Here is a 21,202-nt window from a genome sequence, read left to right on the forward strand (position 1 = left end):
TTGACCTTCTTATTTGCCCTTATTAAATTGTTTATATTTTGATACCAATCCAAACAAGTAAATATTATATTATTTAGTTGTAATATTCCGTAGACTCAATGCTATTTGTGTCAGATTGACATTTGCATAAAATCGTCATAAAGTTTCCATAGGTGTAATAAAATACTCTTTGCTCGCTTACATCATTCCTGAACCGTGACCTCCATGATATTATTAATTTAATAATAGTTCTGAATAAAAATCCTTTTATAAAAGAATTCAATAATTAAACACGACATGAAAATATGAGGTATATTCCTCAATGTTCCTAAAATAATACTCCAACCCCATTCTGCCAAACCACAGATTTCAGACTATTTAAGGTTCCAACAAAGGGTATTGCCCCTAGGTCATTCGCCGACAAAACAGGCGACTATGAAAAGGTCTAAGGTGCACGATGATTACACGATCCTAATCGGTTAACCTCGACCAACCTAGATTATTTGCATAACATTTGTTTGGGCTAAGTGTTGCCAATAATCTAGAACATAGCTACAGCATTAGAAATAAAGGAAGAGGAAGAACAAAGAAACCATGGTGTGAAAGACGATATGGCTGGAGGGAGTGTGGGAGATGAGGTCAGATAGCAGGGTATGGAAGAAGCCATGTTGTTCCGAACTTAAACACTAAATAGGGATAATGGCAGGTTTGATAATGATAGCTAAAGCATTCAACTTTTTGATAAACAAGAAAATGTGTTCTGCTTATTCAAATTCTGAGAACTGAGATCAGGTCCTAAGAGGGAACTCAAGCTAAACTTGAATGTATTATGGTAAAAGTCAGTCTTCTGTGTAACGTGTTTTTAACTGGCATAAACCTTGAATTAAAAATGATGCCCCGTGTCTTAACCGCGTTAATAAACAGAATCTGGAATACGCTTCTATAAACTGAGGTCAAGCCAATAATTGACATGCAAAATCTTGCAACGGGGCCATTCATCGTCACCAGGACTGATAGGCTGAAGTTCAGTGACTCGTTATTGGTTGGAAAACAGAAATTATCATGATGAAACCCATACTCAGAATTTCATATTTCCCAAATCTGGGACGAGGCATTGACTTTGAAATGACATTCAGAAATACGAAATGCGTAACCATTTCAGAGTAACAGGAAAACTGGGAGGAAAGGGCGCATTTGTACCGTTTATCGGTTCAGGAAGAATGGATTAAAATTCAGTAATCATGATTACATATTTACAATGATGGTAGGCAGTTAAAGACCTGTCGAAGTCGCAATTACATACTCGTATTAATATGAATTGTAGCCTGGCTACCACATCGAGGACTTAAAATTATATTATCTTAAACAAGATCTCCATAAGTTAATAACTAAAAATAAGTAAAATATTAAATTGATTTACCATTTCTATAGTCTTTTTCACTATTGAATATATTACTATATATAACTATTAATAAAAACCCATGGCTCTTTGTTTTACCAGTGAGCTGTCAACAATGTATCAAAAATATGTGTCACTAGTGATAAAAATATACTCGTAGGCGAGTCTAGTAGATTATGTCGCAAAACTGTTATGGCGATTATGATGAAATTCGTGGCGCTTCCCGTATATTATCTATTTTTATAGCAGAGATAACACGGTTGCGGTTAAGTAATAAAGTTGTAGCTTCTGTCACATAATTTTTGCTTCTATTGTATGTATTTGCTTGTAACTTATGTAAATTCTATCAATTTTGTTCAAAATTGAAGTCCGCTTTACGATATATGAATATGCTAAATGATAAATACTGGCAGAACAACACTAAAATATAGTCCAAATCAAGCTACACCCGATTCTTGAAACATAAAACATTTTGTGGTGGGTTTTCGCAGAGTTTTCCGAGTTTCAGGTTACTCTGATAATACAAAGATGAAAACGCTACACATTAGCTATTTTCCGAAAAAAATCAACTCAATAGCTGCTTTTCTTTAAGGATGGAAAACAACAGATAAACTCTCTGCTTTGAGCACAAGCATGACGTATACTTTTCCTGACTGAGACCCTTTATTTATCTGTTCTGTGTTAGGGCCACAGCGACTCTTTCTAGCACCTTTCTTTAAGTCATTACTTTCTGAGTACTTACAATTGAGCACCTTCTCTTCAGGCCCGACCTGCGGGAAATGCCTTTGGAACTTCTTCTGTCGCGACTTGCTGGGCTGCTTGCCTTCGGTCGTGTCGCCCGTGCCTGCCGAGTTCAGCGTCGCAGCCCGCACCGACGGCGCCGACCCTGATAGCGGCTTTATGGCCTGTCTGGAAAGAGAGAAATGGAGGCTTTTAATATGGGGACAATTTTACAGCCGATAGACGTCCACTGGACATTCAGTAAAGGCACTTCGTCACAGCCGAAAAACGTCCACTGCTGGACAAAGGCTCCTATGATGGGGGGATTTGCCCGAAGTCACCGCGCTGGGCATGCATGTACGTTATAGGTACGATTGAAATAGAGTCTTTAGTTACTAAAACCTTTAATAAAATGTAACCTCTGTGACATTGTACTGTTCTTAATGACATGGTGCCCGTGCATGCTAGACACCTAAGTAATTAAAAATCGTTGGTATGAAAACAAGAAAAATACATATTTCAATGTTATTGGTAGTCCACCTCTAAGTAAAGATACACAGATAGATAGAGAAGAGAAGAACTGTGTTTTTTTTTGTTCAATATAATAAAAAACTGTGTTTTTAACATTTCAGTTCTCTTAATGATCACGTGGAATATAAGTGTAAAATAAGTCGCCTTCAAGTGATGGAGTCGGCAAGGTTAACTTCACAATAAGACCATACACAAAACGTTTATTTCATCACGTTTATATGCAAATAGCATATACGAGACATACAGAAAATTGAAATGAGTATTCAGTTTCAATCCAACAATAGACATACTCATATTCTAACATGCTGAGATACGTTTGAGCAATGATATTACCTACATAAAGGAAAACTTTCCATCAACATTCTTTGAAGCCGTTAACAAAGCCGCTAAACTGAAATCCATTTCATGTTGACGTTATCCCAACACAACAAATGATTGAATCATCGAATTCGAAATTAAAATTAGAATACGTTATTAGCGCCATCATTAGGTCATTCAGTGGTTTCCTATATAAATAAAAACAAAATGAAATCAATGCTCGTCAAAGCAACTAAAGCCATTTCCTGGCTTTAAACTTTATGACGGCTAAATAGCGTAACATTAGGGTAATTCGGGTCGTTCCAATGTTTTACGGTACACGAAACGACCCTACGGTACTACTGCAATAAATTACTGGTAGTTGAACAAAGTCAGTAGGTAATCAAAATAGTGGGACATAAACGTCTGATGCAGACTAGTCCCGGAAAACCGTCGCTGCAAGTAACGAGCAGGGAATATTGCTCAAACCTGTACTTGATAGCGGATGAATGCTTTCAATATCCTATTGTGTACAGCGCACAGTACATTGAATGGAAAGGTTACTGCCCACGCAGACCCTACAGTCACTCAAAATAAAATTATCTTGCAACCAAGACACAGCAACATACAAAATTCAAATATTCATGAAAAACTTTTCGCAGAAACTTGGGATACTTTATTAAATATTTGCGAAGAGGAAAGTGGTCCAAAATTGAATATTCGTAACAGTACAAAAGAAACCTAGAACAAAGTAAGTTTTAAGTAGATAAAGACCATTTATTTTTGCGAGAATACATTTTTTATGTCAAAAATTAAGAAATCATGTTGTCCAAATTCCCCTGGCAACTACGGAATCATAATTTATAGTCCTTCTAAATCTTTAAATAAATGGCCTTACGCCTCATCTACCTTAAACGTCAAAATATTCGGCGGCAAGTTAACGATAACTTCATGTATTATGTAACAAACAAGTTTTTGCCTCACATAGCCATATTTAAGGTCAAGTTTGGGTCGACTTCCTTCTTCCAAATTCACTTCATTTTGTTGAGAACTTCTGTGAATTGGCACAGTAAATAAGCACGCTTTTATTTCTACTGAGAATAATTTAAGTTAAATTATAAGATGTTGCTACTTGATTGCGCATGAAGTTGCTGTATTCATTGTTTTGAGTTAGAAAGTAGATTTTATTTTCTAAAATCAGTCTAGAAAGTTATTACTGACGGATTGTATTCGCGTCTTTCCATACGGAGTTTTTTTCTTTGTCTTATCTTGCAAAATTTTATTTCAGCTAATACAAAAACTTCAAGGTTTGATGGATGGCCTGATTTTATGATTTTACAGTTTGCTCCGGAATCAACACGATTGACATTTTTATGTCATATTTTCATCTGTACCCAAATTCGCAGTTCATGCAGAGAAGGTCTCTACCAAGTAAATAAAACAATCAATTACAGAAATTATCCTCTAAATTAATCCTACAGATCAGGTTACTGCATTAAATGCAAACTGCGCAACAACCAACATTCATTGCAATTTTCCTCATGCGAAGACAATGTAACTTAGAATGCCTAATAATAATATTAGGTGTTAAAACCTGCCAGTATTATGCAATAACGTTGAGCTCGCACCTCCATAGAGTTCATGGAGCTGCAATGTTTTCCATAATGCCATGATTATATTACACGTGATGACCCGCGGCTCGGCCCACAAATTACTACCATCCACGTGACGGCCGCTTAATAAACGTGTTGCTATACGTCACGGACTAAGGCCTGTACGAATAAATACATGTTTTGTTACGGTGTTTCATCCTTCGGCTAAATTGGATCGGCTTTATTTATGAACACCGGATTTGTATTACATATTTCAAGTATATTCCACAGAATATTAGAATTGTCAGCGATAAACAAGTCTGCCAAAAACACCGCTCTATAAAATTCCTGATATTTTTGATGATTCATTTCGCTTTCACAGTCCATGATGAATTGGATCCAATTTATTGCTAAATTGGATCTGTCTGCTAATGGCTACACAATTTATACGTTTATTCAATTCCTGAATCTATGTTTACAAGCCGTGTCCTAAACATTAGCCACCTCGTCAAAACGTGATTGATCACGTTCAAGACAGTGTGATATTTACAAATCAAGCAATCACAATAAGAAGCCGTATACAGCTGTAACTTGCTGAGTTGAAAGACCTCAATGGCTATATTGGTGCCAAACATCCAAGGTCTCAGTTAAGAATAGAACGTCACTTCCCGCTGCAAATAACTACGAAGTATATTAGGAGAATGGGCAGCAATATCCTTTTATATACTTCGCAAGCATTCGCTTTTTTCAAATACATAACGATATTGATCATATTCCAAGAAACTTCCAAAAGCCAGTGTTATAATATATTTTGCTACCCTAATGGCTGTCCCCAGGAAAACAGAATTTTTATTTCCTACTTGCAACAAATAAAATTATTGCTTCGATTTTGTAATAATTTTACATAACACGGGTTTGCAAAATCAAAAGTTACAAGTCCAAAGTTTCGGGTCCTAATTTCCATTTTGTTATTTTAGCAGCTGTGTCCTAACTTTTATGTAATGCTCAATAGACTGAGAGATAAATTCAATTTTGAGACTAAATGCGGTATTTGATCTGTCAGCTCAGATTTCAATTTAGATTAGAAAATATTCATGTAATCGCGGTCTTTTGGAGACTTCATTTTGGGAGATCAGTTTGAAACAAATATTTGTGTATACGATTATTTTTTGGGCGATAAAACCTTAAGCTCATGTAATGAAGCGGGGTGACTTTAACATTGAAAATGTGTGCTAATAGACCAGATTTTGTAAACAGCCTGGAAATAAAAGAAAAGAAACATGATTCATTTGTCCAGATAACATCCATTATACGCGGTACTGATAAATGACAATGTCGTATAGTTTAGCAAACGGACACACTATTTACGACTGTTAGGGAAACAAAGGCCATAGTTTATAGTTCACTACGCTTGGTTAGTGACAAACGGACACAATGATCGATTGACTTCAAACATTGTTAGGAAAGCGGAAACCGTTATCGTGAACCTAGAGTCAAGTTTGCAAATGCCAATCAATAATGCAATTATTACGATTTTAATGGACTCTCTAATGAATTAAATTTATGAGGAATGAAATGGAGAGTGCATACGATTGTGCGTGCAATGCGTCAGCATCCGGTAAAACGTAGGTAAATATCGTGCAAAAATATATTTGTATTGACTCGCTTGAAACAGATTACGGTGACTAGTTTGGGTATGGATTTCCTGTATGTGAGTATTATATTGTATAGTTTAGGGAAACTTTACACATTCTGGTCTTTCTGTCTGCCTTCAATGTTTTAGGGGTTAGAAAGATGAAAAGCCTAGATTATGGCATAAGTCCAAAAGAAAGACGCAGAACAAATAGTAAACAATAAAATATAAACCGAGCCATACTACCTACAAATAAAAATAGATAATCCTCATGTCACAAGATATCACAACAGTATCTTATCGCACAGGTGGATGCTGAACACTTTAAGCCAGACAAACAAAAGGTATGAAAATATATAAAATCTCACCTCTTCAAGAAAAACACACCCATTTTCGCAATAAGCTCAGGAGGACACCGACTTCAAAACGACGACACATACAACTGACCAACAACCGTATTTGTCCCAGGTTATATGCATCCATACAAAATTTTGGAACCCGGCGCAAAAACATGTCCCTACGATCGAGATGAATTCTACCTTATAGTCGGGGAGATAAGGAGTGATCAATATTGTACTAAATACATAAAACATTGTATGACGCATGAGTCTACGCAAGTTATTGAATTTTAATATGCCACGGATAACAGGGAACAGTACGATATCGTGTTTATCATTCAGGGCATATGGAAAACAGTTGGATGCAGTTTGTTATTCGAGTTTCAATGTGAACTGTAAATTATGAATCAGGGTTATACTAGTAATTTCCCTTTAACGGAATCAATAAATTAGAACAAGTCCACGCCAAATAATGTAGATCACATTACTTATGCGCATGTTAAAAGTGCTGTCCGTATGTATCGGGTATTGAGAATAAGAGCTCCTAGAATTGTTTATCTCGCAATTTCTAGAAATAATCTTGCAGTGAAGAAACCTTTGGTATCAGGAATACATGTACATATGTAATAGGTTACGAGAACGTGAAAAGAAAGAATTGTCTGAATATTTTGGAATGAACAAAAAGTACAAATGATGTTAGAGCAGTGAATAGGTTCATTCGTTGGAGAGTCTTGGTTGACTTTCAGCGGGATTTTAAGGGAGCGAATTTTCAGATTAAGATCTCTTAGTTCCTGAATTTACCGTGCGTTCTATTGAATATTTTTCTTTATCGCTAAAATAATTCATTACTCCCACATAAAAAAATACATGCAAAATCAAGAAACGGAATAAGAGGAACTAATGTCATAGTATATCATAATTATAATGATTGTTGTTTATGAGATCAATATCTTACCCTCCATTGATATCGTTCACATAGTTGCTTTCTCCACTCGATTCATCCGAGTATTCAAACGAAGCGTTATCCACCATTCTTGACTATTTTCAGTTCACACACTTTTTAATTTCACATTTTTCGTTGTTTATTCCAGTTCTTTAACACCAAAAAGCCAAATAATAAAGTATTATTAAGGAAAGCAGGTATGTAAAGAGTTGCAAGTGAATATAGGTTTAAATGTGATCACGTTTAAAATAACATGTTTGATAAAAATCACGATTATCGTAAAACAAATATAGTTGATGCGTATTATTTTATATTAATGGTTGAGCGTGGCTACTTATAATCGTTTTACGATGATACATGACGCAAATTAAAGTTAAAATAAACATGAAATGAATAACAATTGCGATATACTTATGTAAAGAAAATGTTATTAAACTTGTCTAGTGTTTATTTTAAACCGAAGAGTATGCATATTTTGGCGAATCGTAAATAAGTTGCAAATTCGTTCCACGAAGCCTATTTATTTTAGAACAAGATCTAGTTCATTTTGTAGCTACTGAATGGTAAGCACAGTATCTTAGCCAAGCGTATGAAACTGTTTACCATAATGACTCGCAATTGGAGCAAGTCAAACACTTCATAAATCTCTACCTTTATTGAACTGTATTAGTCGGTAACATTACATCAACAGATGTGTAGAATTCAGGTTATAGATAAAAACAGATTAAACAAGTGATAGCGCTGCTAGGCAGAGATAAAACATGGAATTAACTAGATAATTTGGCAAATATAGAGCCACTAGCGCACCTGCATGGATAAGTTCCTACTAATCTCCTAACACAATGTGTATTTTCTTAACGTAATCATCAAGATCCCAGACAAGATAATGTATTTAAGTGACGTTTTTATTAGGAGGCAGAAAATAAAACAAAAATCTTCTAAGATCTTGGTTATCCATTAAAGATTTGGTAAGCAAACAAAATGCTTAAGACACTACAAACATTTGTTCAGTTCTCTAAAACAATAAGTTTAACATAACCTCAAAATTTTAAACATCATATTTTTGAGACTCTACTTACTTGATGCGATAAAAATAAAGTAGCAACATAGAACGATGACATAAATGATCACGCCGCCATGCAATGCGGGGTCAGTGGAAATTGTTCAGTTGAGCAAAAGAGGACGGTTGAAACCGGTCGAGAAAACATTACAAGTAACACAACAGATTTACTACATGCAACATGCATACTATCCGGTTTAAAGACAATATAAACAAAAGCAACAGAACATGAGCCAATGACATGTGGGATCACGAATTCACCAACTCGTGATATCGCTAACATATTTTTGTACACAACACTGATGAATAAAACAAACCGGCTGGTATCTTTACACACACCACACACACTTTAAACTTGCATTGGTTACGGACACACTAAAATAGCTAACACACTATTTTACGAACGTGGAATAAATAATTAAGAATTATAAACCGCGTAACAAGACACCGATGTAGTGGCCTGTCCGCGCTCGCGAGAATAACTGTTGAAAACAGTTATACATAAACGTATCTAGTTATAATATCGATTGTGTATCGAGTACGGACTAATTTATCGCGACGATAAGATAGAGAGAGTTACAAGTAAACCGAAACATTTTATATATTATCACAGCTGTACGTACACATTTTTTAAGAATTTTGTAAGTTTTAAGTAGTTATGGGTATATCGTGCGGTGTCTTGTGAAGGAAGTTCAAGTCCAACGACCTTGCGAATCGAGACATACAGACGTAATAACGAAATATTTCGGCGAACGTGCCCACATGCCGTGAGACTGAGTGCTATTGACATCGAGAATAACCGAGAGAAAGGTAATGGTGGTATCGTACGATCGGAAGACTCGAATCACCTGAGCCCCCATTCACCGGTCCACGGCTGTCCGGTACAGTTCGACTACTACGCAGGAATACACTGACTGCAAATATAGTTTGCTGTAAAGTGACGATGTTTATAAACAAGCAAGGTACGGACAGAACACAATAGATTATAAAACCTAAGAATTTCTAATAAAATGCTGTGATATCTCACAGGCATGAGTCAATCATTGAATTATTGTTTTAAGCTATGACTCTATAAATAATAACGTAGTTTGCGTCGTGTAATGGTGATGCGTAAGTTACGTCAGAAATTCATAATAAATGATTGTCTGCCAATAAATGTTTAACCTCTAATAAAATGGTCAAAATAGAACTGAAACCTGTTTGGTAGATCTGGCAAAATTATATAAGTAGATAATAGTTCCAAATTCCTTGAGTTTAATATTACGACAAAGCCAAGTAGTTTATGAAATCAAATTATTATAGGACTCAAAGTGGACTTTAAAGAATTTTATGCAACGATTTCGACAGACACTGTCATAATTTCCAATTTTTAGAAGCCTTGAATAGATTGGAATGGTAGTCAAGCGATAGATCGCAATAATAACCCAGGAAGAAAAGTTACAACTTTGAAAGCAGTGGCTCTTTGAGGCAACTAAAGGTTTTGGAATAAGATTTAGAAAATCTCAACCATCGCCATTTCATACTGAAAATTTCAATTATGATTGAAAGAACTTCAGAAAGTCTATCCTGAGCCAAGATAAAGGAAGTGCACGATTTGAAAACACGTATCTTAGATATATATAAGGATAAATCCGCAAGATAGTGAAGTACAATAAAAAGCCTGTTGTGCTATCGCTACAACAGTTCGCGCGAAACGAGGGCAAGCCGGGAACATCAATATTATCTGTGTTGATTGGACAAATGGGCTCAACAACTGAATTGCTATTCACACGTGACAAACACACGTACTTTGTACACACAATGCTACATTTAATCCTAATCCGTCCAAGTTAATTGTCATTGATTGATGGCTCAGAGGACATATTACAAAAGCTAATATTACACGGCGTAAAACCGTTGTAAATAAAATTTTGTTGATGATACATCTATTTTTGCTAATACTTTAAGGCGTCTATCCGTCTGTTATGCTTCATCAAAAAGACTGAAAAGATTAGCTATGAGGATAGATTAGATAGAGTTTGACAGGAACTGTAGGAAACCACGATATTCTCCTAAATGAACCAAAGGAATTCTGTTATATGCCAAAAACAACAATGCAGAATTTAGAAAGATCTCAGTCCCTCAGCGTTTGAGTCATCTCACATCAAATGTGTCTGATAGAAATAGACTCTTTGATGTGTAAAAGCTCAATGTGCTTTACCGTGAGGAAATCAGTTCCTGAAAACATTGAGGAAGATTTCAGAAATTAACTGTGAATTCAATTATAACATCAGACTGTTGGGGTTTATCAAAGACTTAATTTTAAACATATAAATCTTACAACACTACATCATTCTTACCAATATTAGCGAGTCGAAGAATTCATTTGATTGCCTGAACGCTTTAATCTCAGTAAAACCTTTTAGTGCCAGAGAGCCAGATTATTTATCGAGGACAACTTACTTTTTTACGGAAACGCGAATTAGTATCCACAGGACATGGGCGAAACCGTGGGAGGAAGAAGAAGGTTTGGCTGAAAACCCCTGGCATGTTTGAAAGTACTTGGGATCATATCTTGGAATGTATGCGATTTTAGGTACCTACACATTCACATAAATCTTACCTACTTGGAAATATATACACAGGACGTATTAATCTTATCGATGAAAAATAACTAATACCTGATATGAAGGTCGTGTTAAACAATAATTTACGATAATATAATTAAACAGACAAACAATTCACAGAGGTCGAATCTACCCGAAGTCTAGTTTCGGAGACCCTTTTGACTAGTGATTTCTCACTTTGCGATAAAAATCCTGATACCAGTAATTTATCAAAAGTACTTAAATATTTTAAATTCGAATTTACTCATATTCTGTGTCTGTTCATGTGACTTCCCTTGATGGTATAAAGAAATCGCAAAAAAAAAAATACAAACAATGTTCGTAAAAGGCATTTTGAAGAACTCCATGTTAGTTAGTCACGGGCAGTTTTCTAGACAGAAATTAATAGGCTGTTGTTTTTAAGATATGTTTTTACGCATACAAGGTTATCTGCAGATATCTTCGATATTACAATAGTGTGACGTCAGTCTGCCTACAATACGCGAGTATGAATATTTATAAAGTCACGCTATGTGATGAGAAAAGTATACGTTTATGGAGAAGCACTTCATTACACCAAGTTTACAATTCGTTATGCTATGCTATGTTTTATACTGAATTGGTATTTAATACTGAAAAGATTTGCAGGCTGGACACTAAGTACTCTACAGAAACACTCTTGACCAAATTGTTTCTATGAGTAAATAGTCAAAATTGATGATATCTTTAAAATGAGTAATGCTAACAATTTATAAGATTAATCTAATTAATCATTTGGCAATAGGTGAATCAGTTCTGCTCCGATAACTTTGGTAGTTACTACCTATTTGCAAAACATGTCACATATCTTTACAAATAAGCCAAATAGTGTAGAGATAAAAGAACATAGATAAAATAAGTAGGTGTCAGGAAATCACGCATTATTGTATACTTGACATAAGATAACCGCTTGTACAACTGAAATTAGACCACGTTGACCGGTACAATGAACCGTCTCCAAGGAATCAACGAACTTTATCTTTGGGGCTATTTAAGATAAGTCACTTAATTCCGAATTTTTCTTAAGTCTTCTCGTTTAGATTACATCGGCTTTTAGATAAACGCCACCACGTGGTGCCAATTAATCACCTCAGAAAAGCCACATTCAAGTTTCTACACTCATATACCTACATCCAACAGAAAAAAATATAATTTTCGTAACAGTCTCTGTATGTGCCATGTAAATAATTTTTTGACCTACTACTTACAGCTTGTCAGGGACACGTAAAATGAACCTTAGTGATAGAAAACACATGACACCGTCCTTGATTTTGATATATGTTTCAGGCATATTGATATTGCATTGGCGAGTATGGACCTTTATCGGAAAGCCAATATTTAGTTGCCCTTCACGACACCCACACAAACACCTTATCAATAGTCTATTGCAGACACGGAAACACGACACGGCACACATTTCAATATAGAAGTAAAATTATATTTCCGTGTGCTATTGTATCTTCTGCTTACATGGATGACATTGTGAAATTATTTATTCCATCATCATTATATCACGGATTTTTAACAATGCTGTAAGCAGGATATTCGTCTTCTTTGAAGCAAGATGTTATAAATTGTCTACTGATCAGACATCGAACGCTCAGTGAGCCTTGATGACTACTCCTTAGGAATTTGTTCCATCACCAACTTAGATAGGTACATAATTATATTTCCCCACCTACACAGATATAATTTTAGGTACAAAATCACCCCGGTGATATGACTTCATAATTTTTATCACACTTTATCTGCACAGCATGGTATAGAGCTTTCTGGCAGTTCTGCTGCAGTAAAACTTACTTGATTCCATCAGTAACAGACGAGGCTATCTTAGTCACCTTCCCTTCATCATGTGAAGCCGTGGTTTCCATTATAGCACAAAAAGAAAACACTACACAAACACTAAATATTTTCTCAGCTCATCATAGCTTCGGATTGAAGGACCAAAAATTGTTCACGCAACGTGTTACTATGTAAAACAATAGAATTTTGTGAATGCGTATTTCAACACACGATTAGTGGATTTGGCGACGTAAACAAGACTGATTAGTCACCTGCACGAAACGAAGCTAATCGTAATCATTCTATAATCGCAGATAATGTGCGATTGATAAATGACAAAATCGTTAATATCAGGTGAGTTGCGGTAGTATTGATTTACGGGAAGGTTATTCACTCGTATATTAAGTAGATACGGTTAAATACTAACCTGCGTGATAATTCTCGCTGAATCCGCTATCTTTCAGCGCATTATGCTAAAATATTTAATCACCGTTTTATTTACAGGACTTCTTATCTCAACATGTTTTAAAATAACCGTACTTTGACATCGCGCGCGTAGTAATCTGTGGTATTAAAAACTTAAAAACCACTTCTGCATTTCAAAGATAGACTTTAAAGCCTACCTTTTCCCAGAAAGCTAAAATAGTTGCGAACATATTAAATCGTGCCCTACTATACATATTAAATCGTGCCTGGTTTGCCTTTGAAGATTTTAATTAAAACTAGGACTTTCATGAGAATGGCACATGAAAAAAAGGCTTTAAGCACACAATGGCTGCCACTGGAATATATTTAAAACACAATACGAAATTACGTCGCATTGTTTTAAATTTAGTTGTTTAGACTAGTCGGTAAGCGGGTTGGTGACCTTTGGGTCAACTACCCATTCGTCTGCAAATTAAGGGTACACATCCAGCGTGATACGACAAACGACATTAGATATACTGAAGGGTGATGGATTCAATAGGTAAAAAGACCACGTGTTAATCCTATGCCGTAGTCTAATAATTAAGGATACTTACTTATCATGCTTGGTGGAGCGGGGGTGAGGTTCGAGCTGCAGCGGGGTGGCGGGGGCGGAGCGCGGAGCCCCGCACCCGCCACCCGCCGCGCCGGCCGCGAAATTGCCGGTTGACCTGAAACAAACAAACACACAGTCAGTCAAGCTTGAAGAATGGACACGTTGCACGTGGTATTTGGAACAGGAGCCATTACTAGATATATTACTGCAGAAATTTCTCTATACCTCGATAGTCTGTACCGGAACTTTTTAACTAGCTTAGAAAAATTATAAGTCGCGTGCCAAGACAAGCAATCAGTTGGATAGACATGCAAGTTCTAGGAGAACTTTAATCACTCGATTAAGATACTGACAGACAGGGATCCACTGAGACACTGCCTTGTAAATCCTAAATACAAATTCATTGTTCCCTGAAAATAGACTTTTATTCCGCTGTCGAGAAGCCGTTCAACCGTGCTGTCAGACCATGATTAGCATTGTCATTTCTATGAGTAATGTGAATAGAGTGACATGACGTCACATATAAATTAATGCTATTAAATATAATGGAAGTAGACTGGAAGCCGCCATGAACGTTGTGCTATACGAATGCTGTATCTACGGCGATAGACTTAAGACAGATCTAAGCCCGCAATCAGCGGAAAGCTGTCTTTGAAGCGAAAGCGTGGCATCTCGTTTTGAAGGTCACACAGACAATAGATCATTTAGCCAAGAACTAGGTAAAGAGATACTCTCGCTTTCTGAAGCACTGAGAGTCGCGCAAAACTGTCATGTCCTACTATTAGAGCATAGCAGTTGTTGAGCACTCTTCTTGACTAGATGCAACGTGAAACACATTAGTGATATACATTGGATACTCAAGAAGCAGTTTCCTAGAATCGACATCTGGTAATATTTTTTGCCTCACCCAAGTGAATAAAGAGTAAGTTAAAGAATACAAACTGATTTATTGTTTATAGTAAAACTTCATATTACAAATGAAAAAAATGTATCATACTCCTAAGTGCACAATTTAAGAGGTGTTGAAATATACTTAAAACAAACACAATATCGACTACAAGGTACTTATTGAAATAAGCCAGTATATGAATATGTTAATGAAATTGCCTTCAGGAACTAAACAATACACTTTATGACACTTTGATCAATAAATCATGGAGTGACAAAGTTCAACTTTGTGTTTCTAGAGGTATAGAACTTCCTCCTTTGGAACATTCAATCAAGATCACGAGTAATCACTTCCCTTACCTTTTGTATCTGTAACTTCTACGTCTCAATGCAGTTCCTTGAGGAGGCACAATGTAAGACGGATGATGTCTTATCTTTCTCGTAATCTTTTTCCTCACCATGATTTAAGACATGAACAAGACACCACAGTAAATGTTGACAATACAAACACTACTGACGAAACTTCAAAAGCACTACACCTTATGAACCTATTGCCATTTGAGAACAATGAAAGCAAGTCCAAACATTATTATCACTTGGAACAATCACTTATCAACAAACGGTTAACTCACTGTAGCGCACGTGGTCTTACTAATAATAATGCACACAAATATTTCCGTGATACATTTATCTCTTTAAAAACAACTAAATTCGATGCTATTAAGGTTTTATATCATAGAAGTGAGGCTGTAGCCGACACACAACCGGCTGTGCAATAAAGTACAATTGAACTACGAACACGCGTACAATTGTTCAAATAATGACTCTCTACGTACCAAGTGTATTTGTGGACAATATTACTTATAGCAAAAAATTTAAGTATTCGCTGATGATACTCAACATATTTTGATGTATAATAAGCAAACCAGTGGTATTGCAATTACTGCAAATGATTGTTAAAACGACATTAGCAACGATAAAGAGCAACATTAGGATGATACTTTTGGATTAATTTAAATTGTTAATGACACTAGTGACGTAATATTCAATGAAACTGCGGACCTTGCTTTATACAAAAATATATCTGACAAAACAGGTTCCGAAGGAATAGTCTGAATAATAACTTCGAAATTAAAGACCAAAACTTTGTAAGACCAATGAATCAAATTAAAAAAAAATACAATGATGATAAAATGCACTAAGATTGCATCGGTGAAAATTTTCCATGCCGCCAATTGCCTTGACACCATCAAGTTGATTACTTCGCTTGCGAGTGCCTGAAGGGAATAAACGTGCAAACAAGATGTCGTCTTATAGTCAAGGACACACTTGTTTATGGCGTAGAATTCAGCGAAGGGCACCAAAGAATTACGCAACAACCCTCTTGTCAGATAAATCCAGATAAAACATTGTTAGTAGTTAATTAGATGACGTGTCCTCGAAACTCCGGAAGGGCCCAATGAACAGTAATTTGCACACATAAATCGTCAGACGAAATATTTCTTCCACTATACGGAACCGGGCAAATTTGACATTGGGTTTTTTTAAGTTGCACATTCACTGCCAAAGTTTCCAAATGCTTAAAGGAAAATCACCATTGGAGAATATAAATCAAGTAGGAAAAGGAACTATAGGAATATTATTGATATTCAGGTATTTTGGCAAGAGCCATTACGACCTCTAACAAAAAAAAAACAGTAATTAAAATCTTCAAGGTCTGGTGACTCTTTCAGACTTGACTCATAATAAAAAGTATACTATTTCAATGCAAATTACCAGAATAGATCATAGTTTCGGAGAAATGGATCAGGAGAGAAGGATTAGAGTAACGCGCTACTGGGCGTACAAAAATAAACTGGTAGTAGGCGCCTGAACGTCTGCCGATTTTCAGTTGTTTAGGAACGGCAGCAGATTTCAGAAATAGACGTGACTAATTAATAATACTAACGGATATGTGGATATATCCTTAAAAAATCCACTACGGAAGATTATTTTGTCATAATTCACGAAGAATACAACATTGAGAGCTTGACAATAAACATAGAATGGTTGTTACTACGAGGGTCAAACTGAAAGTTCTTAGAAAATCAGAAACTGGTTACATTAGCCAGTTATTCGTTTTATTATATATTTTATTGTAGTGTTAGTACGTCGAACACAGCATTTGAGTCACCTCCGTTAAATCTTTTAATCATTTTACGGCACCAATCCACACTATGGAGTTTTTGAGCCTCAGTCAAATTATGAGGTATCCACCAGGCGCAAAGCTTCCTGACCGCTTAATGTTCGTGGAGGATTTTGTGCACTTGACTCATAACGATGCCTAAGCTTGTCCGAATCTGCTGATAGGTCACTCTTCTATCAGTCTCTATCATACGCCGCACAACACAGATGTTATCTTCAGTCGTCGCCGTAGAAGGCCGTCCCTCAGGTAAATCATCAGTGAGATTAGTGCGACCACGTTTAAACTCATTAAACCAGTTGTAAACAGTCGCACGAGATGGGGCTTCATCGTGAAAGGTCAATCTTAGTCTATCATAACTTTCTTGTTGACTTAAATGACATCGAAAGTCATAAAAAATCATTGCACGAAAATTTTCTCGTGTTAAATTCATGTTGACGTGACACAGACAATTTTCAATTTGCCGCCAAATCGTAAAACAAATGACAAATGAATTAAATATATACTCAGTAATATTGGTAAAGAGTTCTATTTTCGAATTTTAGAATTATTTTTTTATTATATTGTTTATAAGTGGCCAGTTCTAAAAACTTTCAGTGTGACCCTCGTATACTGAAAAGATTTGTATCAAATAAATAAAATATATTTTATAAAATCTTCACTGATCTAGAACAACGTCTTTTCTGGGAACACTAAAATAATCCAGAAAACGATTCCAGAAACTGCTTGTTTTCAATGGCTAGTTAGTAAAAACAAACAATCTGTAAATATTAACTGATGGGATAATTCATAAAAACTGAAAAGAAATTAATTTCCATCACTTTAGGAGTACGGCGAAGTGCCAATTGCGTTAATACGTTTGATTGATTTCTTCAGGGAATGTGTTAAAAGGCAAATAATCCGTGGAATATAGATGAAAGACAATTTATCAACTTCGATGCTTTTAGCCCCTACGTATACACCCACAGATCGAAAGTTCTTAGTGACTTAATATTTAGTCTAGTCGTACAGTTGTTACCTTGTTACAAAGAAATAACAAAACTAGTTATTAAATAAATATTATTTGACTATTAGTAAAACTGTCTGAGAACTTATGTGTAGGAAAATTACAACGACCTTTAAAAGTCTCCTTTCAAATTGACAGAAACAAAATTGCATGTCATTCTTAAACACATTGACGAATGTTATAATTTAATTTCAAATCAATAGAATTCCAAGAAATATGGGCTGTCCTTGGCCTTCAAGAGTTTTCATGCAGTTTGTGAACTTCTCATGTGAAGTATCACACATGTTATTGCTTCTACGTCTTTGAATATACGCGTCATAAACGAAAGGCGAATATCGGATTTACTATTGCACTTACTCTTCAGTCGTCTTCCATGAAAAGCTCTTTGGCAACTGACTTCACTGGCATTTAAATTACAAATAGGAAATCGCAAACACGAAATTCTCCCATGTTAACATTACTTCTGGTTTATTTAAAATATACTTTCATAACATAACGTGTTATTTGAAGAAAACTTCTCAAATTCATAGAAACTGGAGTGTATGTTTATAAACTATTGAAGTATTAGTCTGACCGACATGATCACTTCATTGGTAGCTGGCGAACGCATCCATCATGAAGTTTAGTGGAATCGCTGTATTAGTATTTTTAAAAATTCTCCTCATTGAAACTGTAAGTATCTTTAAAATAAGATGTTCCTTTTCTTAGAATGATGGTACTTTTGTGTGTTTAGAGAATGCTGCCGATTAACTACGTGACCATCGATCCGCGTTATAATGAGCCGACATCAGTGCACGTGAGCTCCCACTCCGTTGAGGCTGTCGAGAATCCACATGAGAAAGTGATTGGTCTACGAACACCGTTCGACGAGCGAGATGGGGAAGACTATTTAGACTACGACAGGCAGACCGGTGACCAACCGAAGAAGGTAATATTTTGCATATATGTATCCTTAGCAGTCTTGAGAAGGTGTAGTACCTTCCTAGCCTAACCTTTGAATATAAGGACTGAATCATCTGTGTACTTAATTTGTTCGCAGCCGTGTGCCATCGTAGTCCTGTCCAACATGCAGAACCCGAACATGCAATCACTGTTACGGAAATACAGATATGACGCAAAAGGTTAGAACATTTAGAATACCTATCAATTATTTATATTTGTGTACCATTTAATATGTTTACCATATTCATTGTTTTCGTTGATCTGCTCTTCGATAAAATTCCCTTTTATGTTTAAAGGTGTTTTGATTCCGAGCAGCGTGAAGTACTTCATCAAGTTGCCTCAAGGCCCGACGCCTGTTCTCGTGCCTTTGAACGACAAGGCCTTCTCGCCTTTAGGCGGATTTGTAAGGTACGTTAATCCACTTTATGTTGACGTTAAGTATAAATATTACTTCCTCATCTGCGAGTGGCTTTGACATTTTACCATTCCTGAAGTGACATTTGCAACCTGATGCTAACAAATTGTGATAATTACAGGTACTACAAAGAAGTGCCTCCAATTCCTCATGCCTGGTAAAATATATATTAGTCAGCACATATTATGTTATCGAGCCTTATAACTTGAATCCTTCCTATATAAAACATAATTTTAATAAAGTGCAATTAACACCTATAAGCATTGTCCACGTAATTTGAAGCGAGTCATTGAACACGTGTACCATATGTTGTATCTCATAACCCGCTAGCATCAGCGAACACTACAAAACGACAAGCGACGTGGGAACTCAGCCAGTGTAGAAACTGTTCGACCTTGATAAAGCAGGGGAAATCAAAATAAAAACTCATATCGTGAAGAAAGGAAACGAAGATGTTCACAGATTTCTCGGTAAGAAAGAACTGCTGATGTGGCTCCGCAAGCGGTCCAATAACTTGATTGAATTAGGCCACCTCTTCAACAACCTACAGGCATTGATTGGGAACAAGTGGTATTTGAGAAGCCCGAATGACGTCAAGCGAAACACGTCTGGATTTATTTGATGTGTTTTTAACAAATTTTCTCTTTGAGTGTCAATTAACGCTATCCCATCGGATTAAGATAACAGCTTCATAGAAAGGAGAGCACTTAAATTATTGTACCGTTGAAAACCAATGAATTGTATCGAATCAAATCAGTAATATAATCCGACTATCGAGCTTTAGAATTTGTTTCTGAGACAGATAACACGAGTTAAATGTTGCCAAGACTACATTTAATGTAAGGTTAATTCAATAATTTACACAAACTCCTCTAGAGATATTATTTTTCTTAAGCAACTTCCTTATTTAACTGTGCTTGTAATTAAAAACTTTTGCTTGATAATAAACACAAAAACTTTCGATTGTTTGACTTTCCTTCTCTAACGCATGGAACCTTCGGTAATGGCGTAAAGGTGCTGTGGGCCAAAGGACCAAACCTGGCTACTAACAAAATAAAACGAAACATGATTGGCAAAGTTATAATAGGTTATTCCTTTCGAACGAAGTAGCTACTACCGAAGCAATCTCAGAGTTCAAGGCTACAAAAACCAAAACGTTTTATAAGTCAATTCCCAATAGCTATCGAAGCAGGAACCATGACGCCCGTAGGACTGACGCCTAGGGACGCCCACGTAGATGCCATAGCGTAAAACTACATCATAGCCATACTGAAAGGCGTGGCAAGGATGTGTTTGATAAAGCAGCAAAATACTTAGGTATTGACCTATAACGATGACGTCTTTTGGGAGTGGCTCAAGAACGGATACAGAAAATATGGTAAAACAAAGTTGATAGCAAGGGATTTTCCAAAGTCATATCAACGCCGAAAAGATCATTTACCTAATATTGGTCCTATTAGGTATATGGAAAATTCCTTTAGATAGGATAGAAAAACAAAAGCTTTAGGTAACTACGTATGAAATGCTATCGTATCATAAACAAAAAAATACTCATATAAATCCTTTTTGATTGATTTAAGTTTCACAAATCCTTTGACAAGTTTTTTTATAGATTTCAGAGCAACAATAAAATAGACTGCATCATATCAACATCTGCTTATCATTCATCAGCATTTATGTTGCAAGTGTCAATGCAGTCGGTAGGTTGTTAACTACAAAGGTTGTAAAATAAAATTATGAAACAATCATCATCATCAGAGGCACAGACCACTTTCTTTTGTTCTCTATAAATGGTCCTTGGAGACCGTGATAATATTCTACCATATGGCTACAAAGTCAACGTGAACGGT

General features: G+C 35.9%; 2 protein-coding genes across 7 annotated transcripts in view; one reads left to right on the plus strand and one right to left on the minus strand.

Annotated features, from left to right (window-relative positions):
* Positions 1 to 21,202, minus strand: part of LOC110373838 (uncharacterized) — a 73,689-nt gene that overhangs the window by 8,282 nt on the left and 44,205 nt on the right. For all 3 annotated transcript variants that reach the window (XM_064038932.1, XM_064038933.1, XM_064038934.1), the window contains 2 exons: positions 13,921 to 14,034; positions 2,121 to 2,287 (listed from right to left, as the gene is read on the minus strand). In XM_064038932.1, the coding sequence (XP_063895002.1) occupies positions 2,121 to 2,287; positions 13,921 to 14,034 (281 nt within the window). The remainder of the gene's footprint in view (positions 1 to 2,120; positions 2,288 to 13,920; positions 14,035 to 21,202) is intronic.
* LOC110373839 (uncharacterized) lies at positions 8,940 to 19,765 on the plus strand. 4 transcript variants are annotated; one of them, XM_021331221.3, is made up of 5 exons: positions 8,940 to 9,454; positions 18,729 to 18,923; positions 19,035 to 19,116; positions 19,234 to 19,345; positions 19,474 to 19,765. In XM_021331221.3, the coding sequence occupies exons 2-5, from the start codon at positions 18,732 to 18,734 to the stop codon at positions 19,511 to 19,513; spliced, it is 426 nt and encodes a 141-aa protein (XP_021186896.1). In that variant the 5' UTR covers positions 8,940 to 9,454; positions 18,729 to 18,731; the 3' UTR covers positions 19,514 to 19,765. The 4 variants fall into 4 exon arrangements, with proteins under 4 accessions (XP_021186896.1, XP_021186895.1, XP_063895006.1 ...); XM_021331220.3 differs by having other exon boundaries at positions 8,940 to 9,107; XM_064038936.1 differs by lacking the exon at positions 8,940 to 9,454 and adding an exon at positions 10,967 to 11,067.

The sequence above is a fragment of the Helicoverpa armigera genome, chromosome 17, assembly GCF_030705265.1.
Source record: "Helicoverpa armigera isolate CAAS_96S chromosome 17, ASM3070526v1, whole genome shotgun sequence".
Taxonomy (NCBI): Eukaryota; Metazoa; Arthropoda; class Insecta; order Lepidoptera; family Noctuidae; genus Helicoverpa; species Helicoverpa armigera.

Bases quoted from the DNA above. Each gene is read 5' to 3' on its own strand.
- LOC110373839 (XM_064038935.1), top strand. From the start codon at position 18,611: ATGAAGTTTAGTGGAATCGCTGTATTAGTATTTTTAAAAATTCTCCTC. The intron at 18,668-18,728 runs GTAAGTATCTTT...TTGTGTGTTTAG, and splicing joins AAATTCTCCTCATTGAAACT to AGAATGCTGCCGATTAACTA. The intron at 18,924-19,034 runs GTAATATTTTGC...ATTTGTTCGCAG, and splicing joins CCGGTGACCAACCGAAGAAG to CCGTGTGCCATCGTAGTCCT.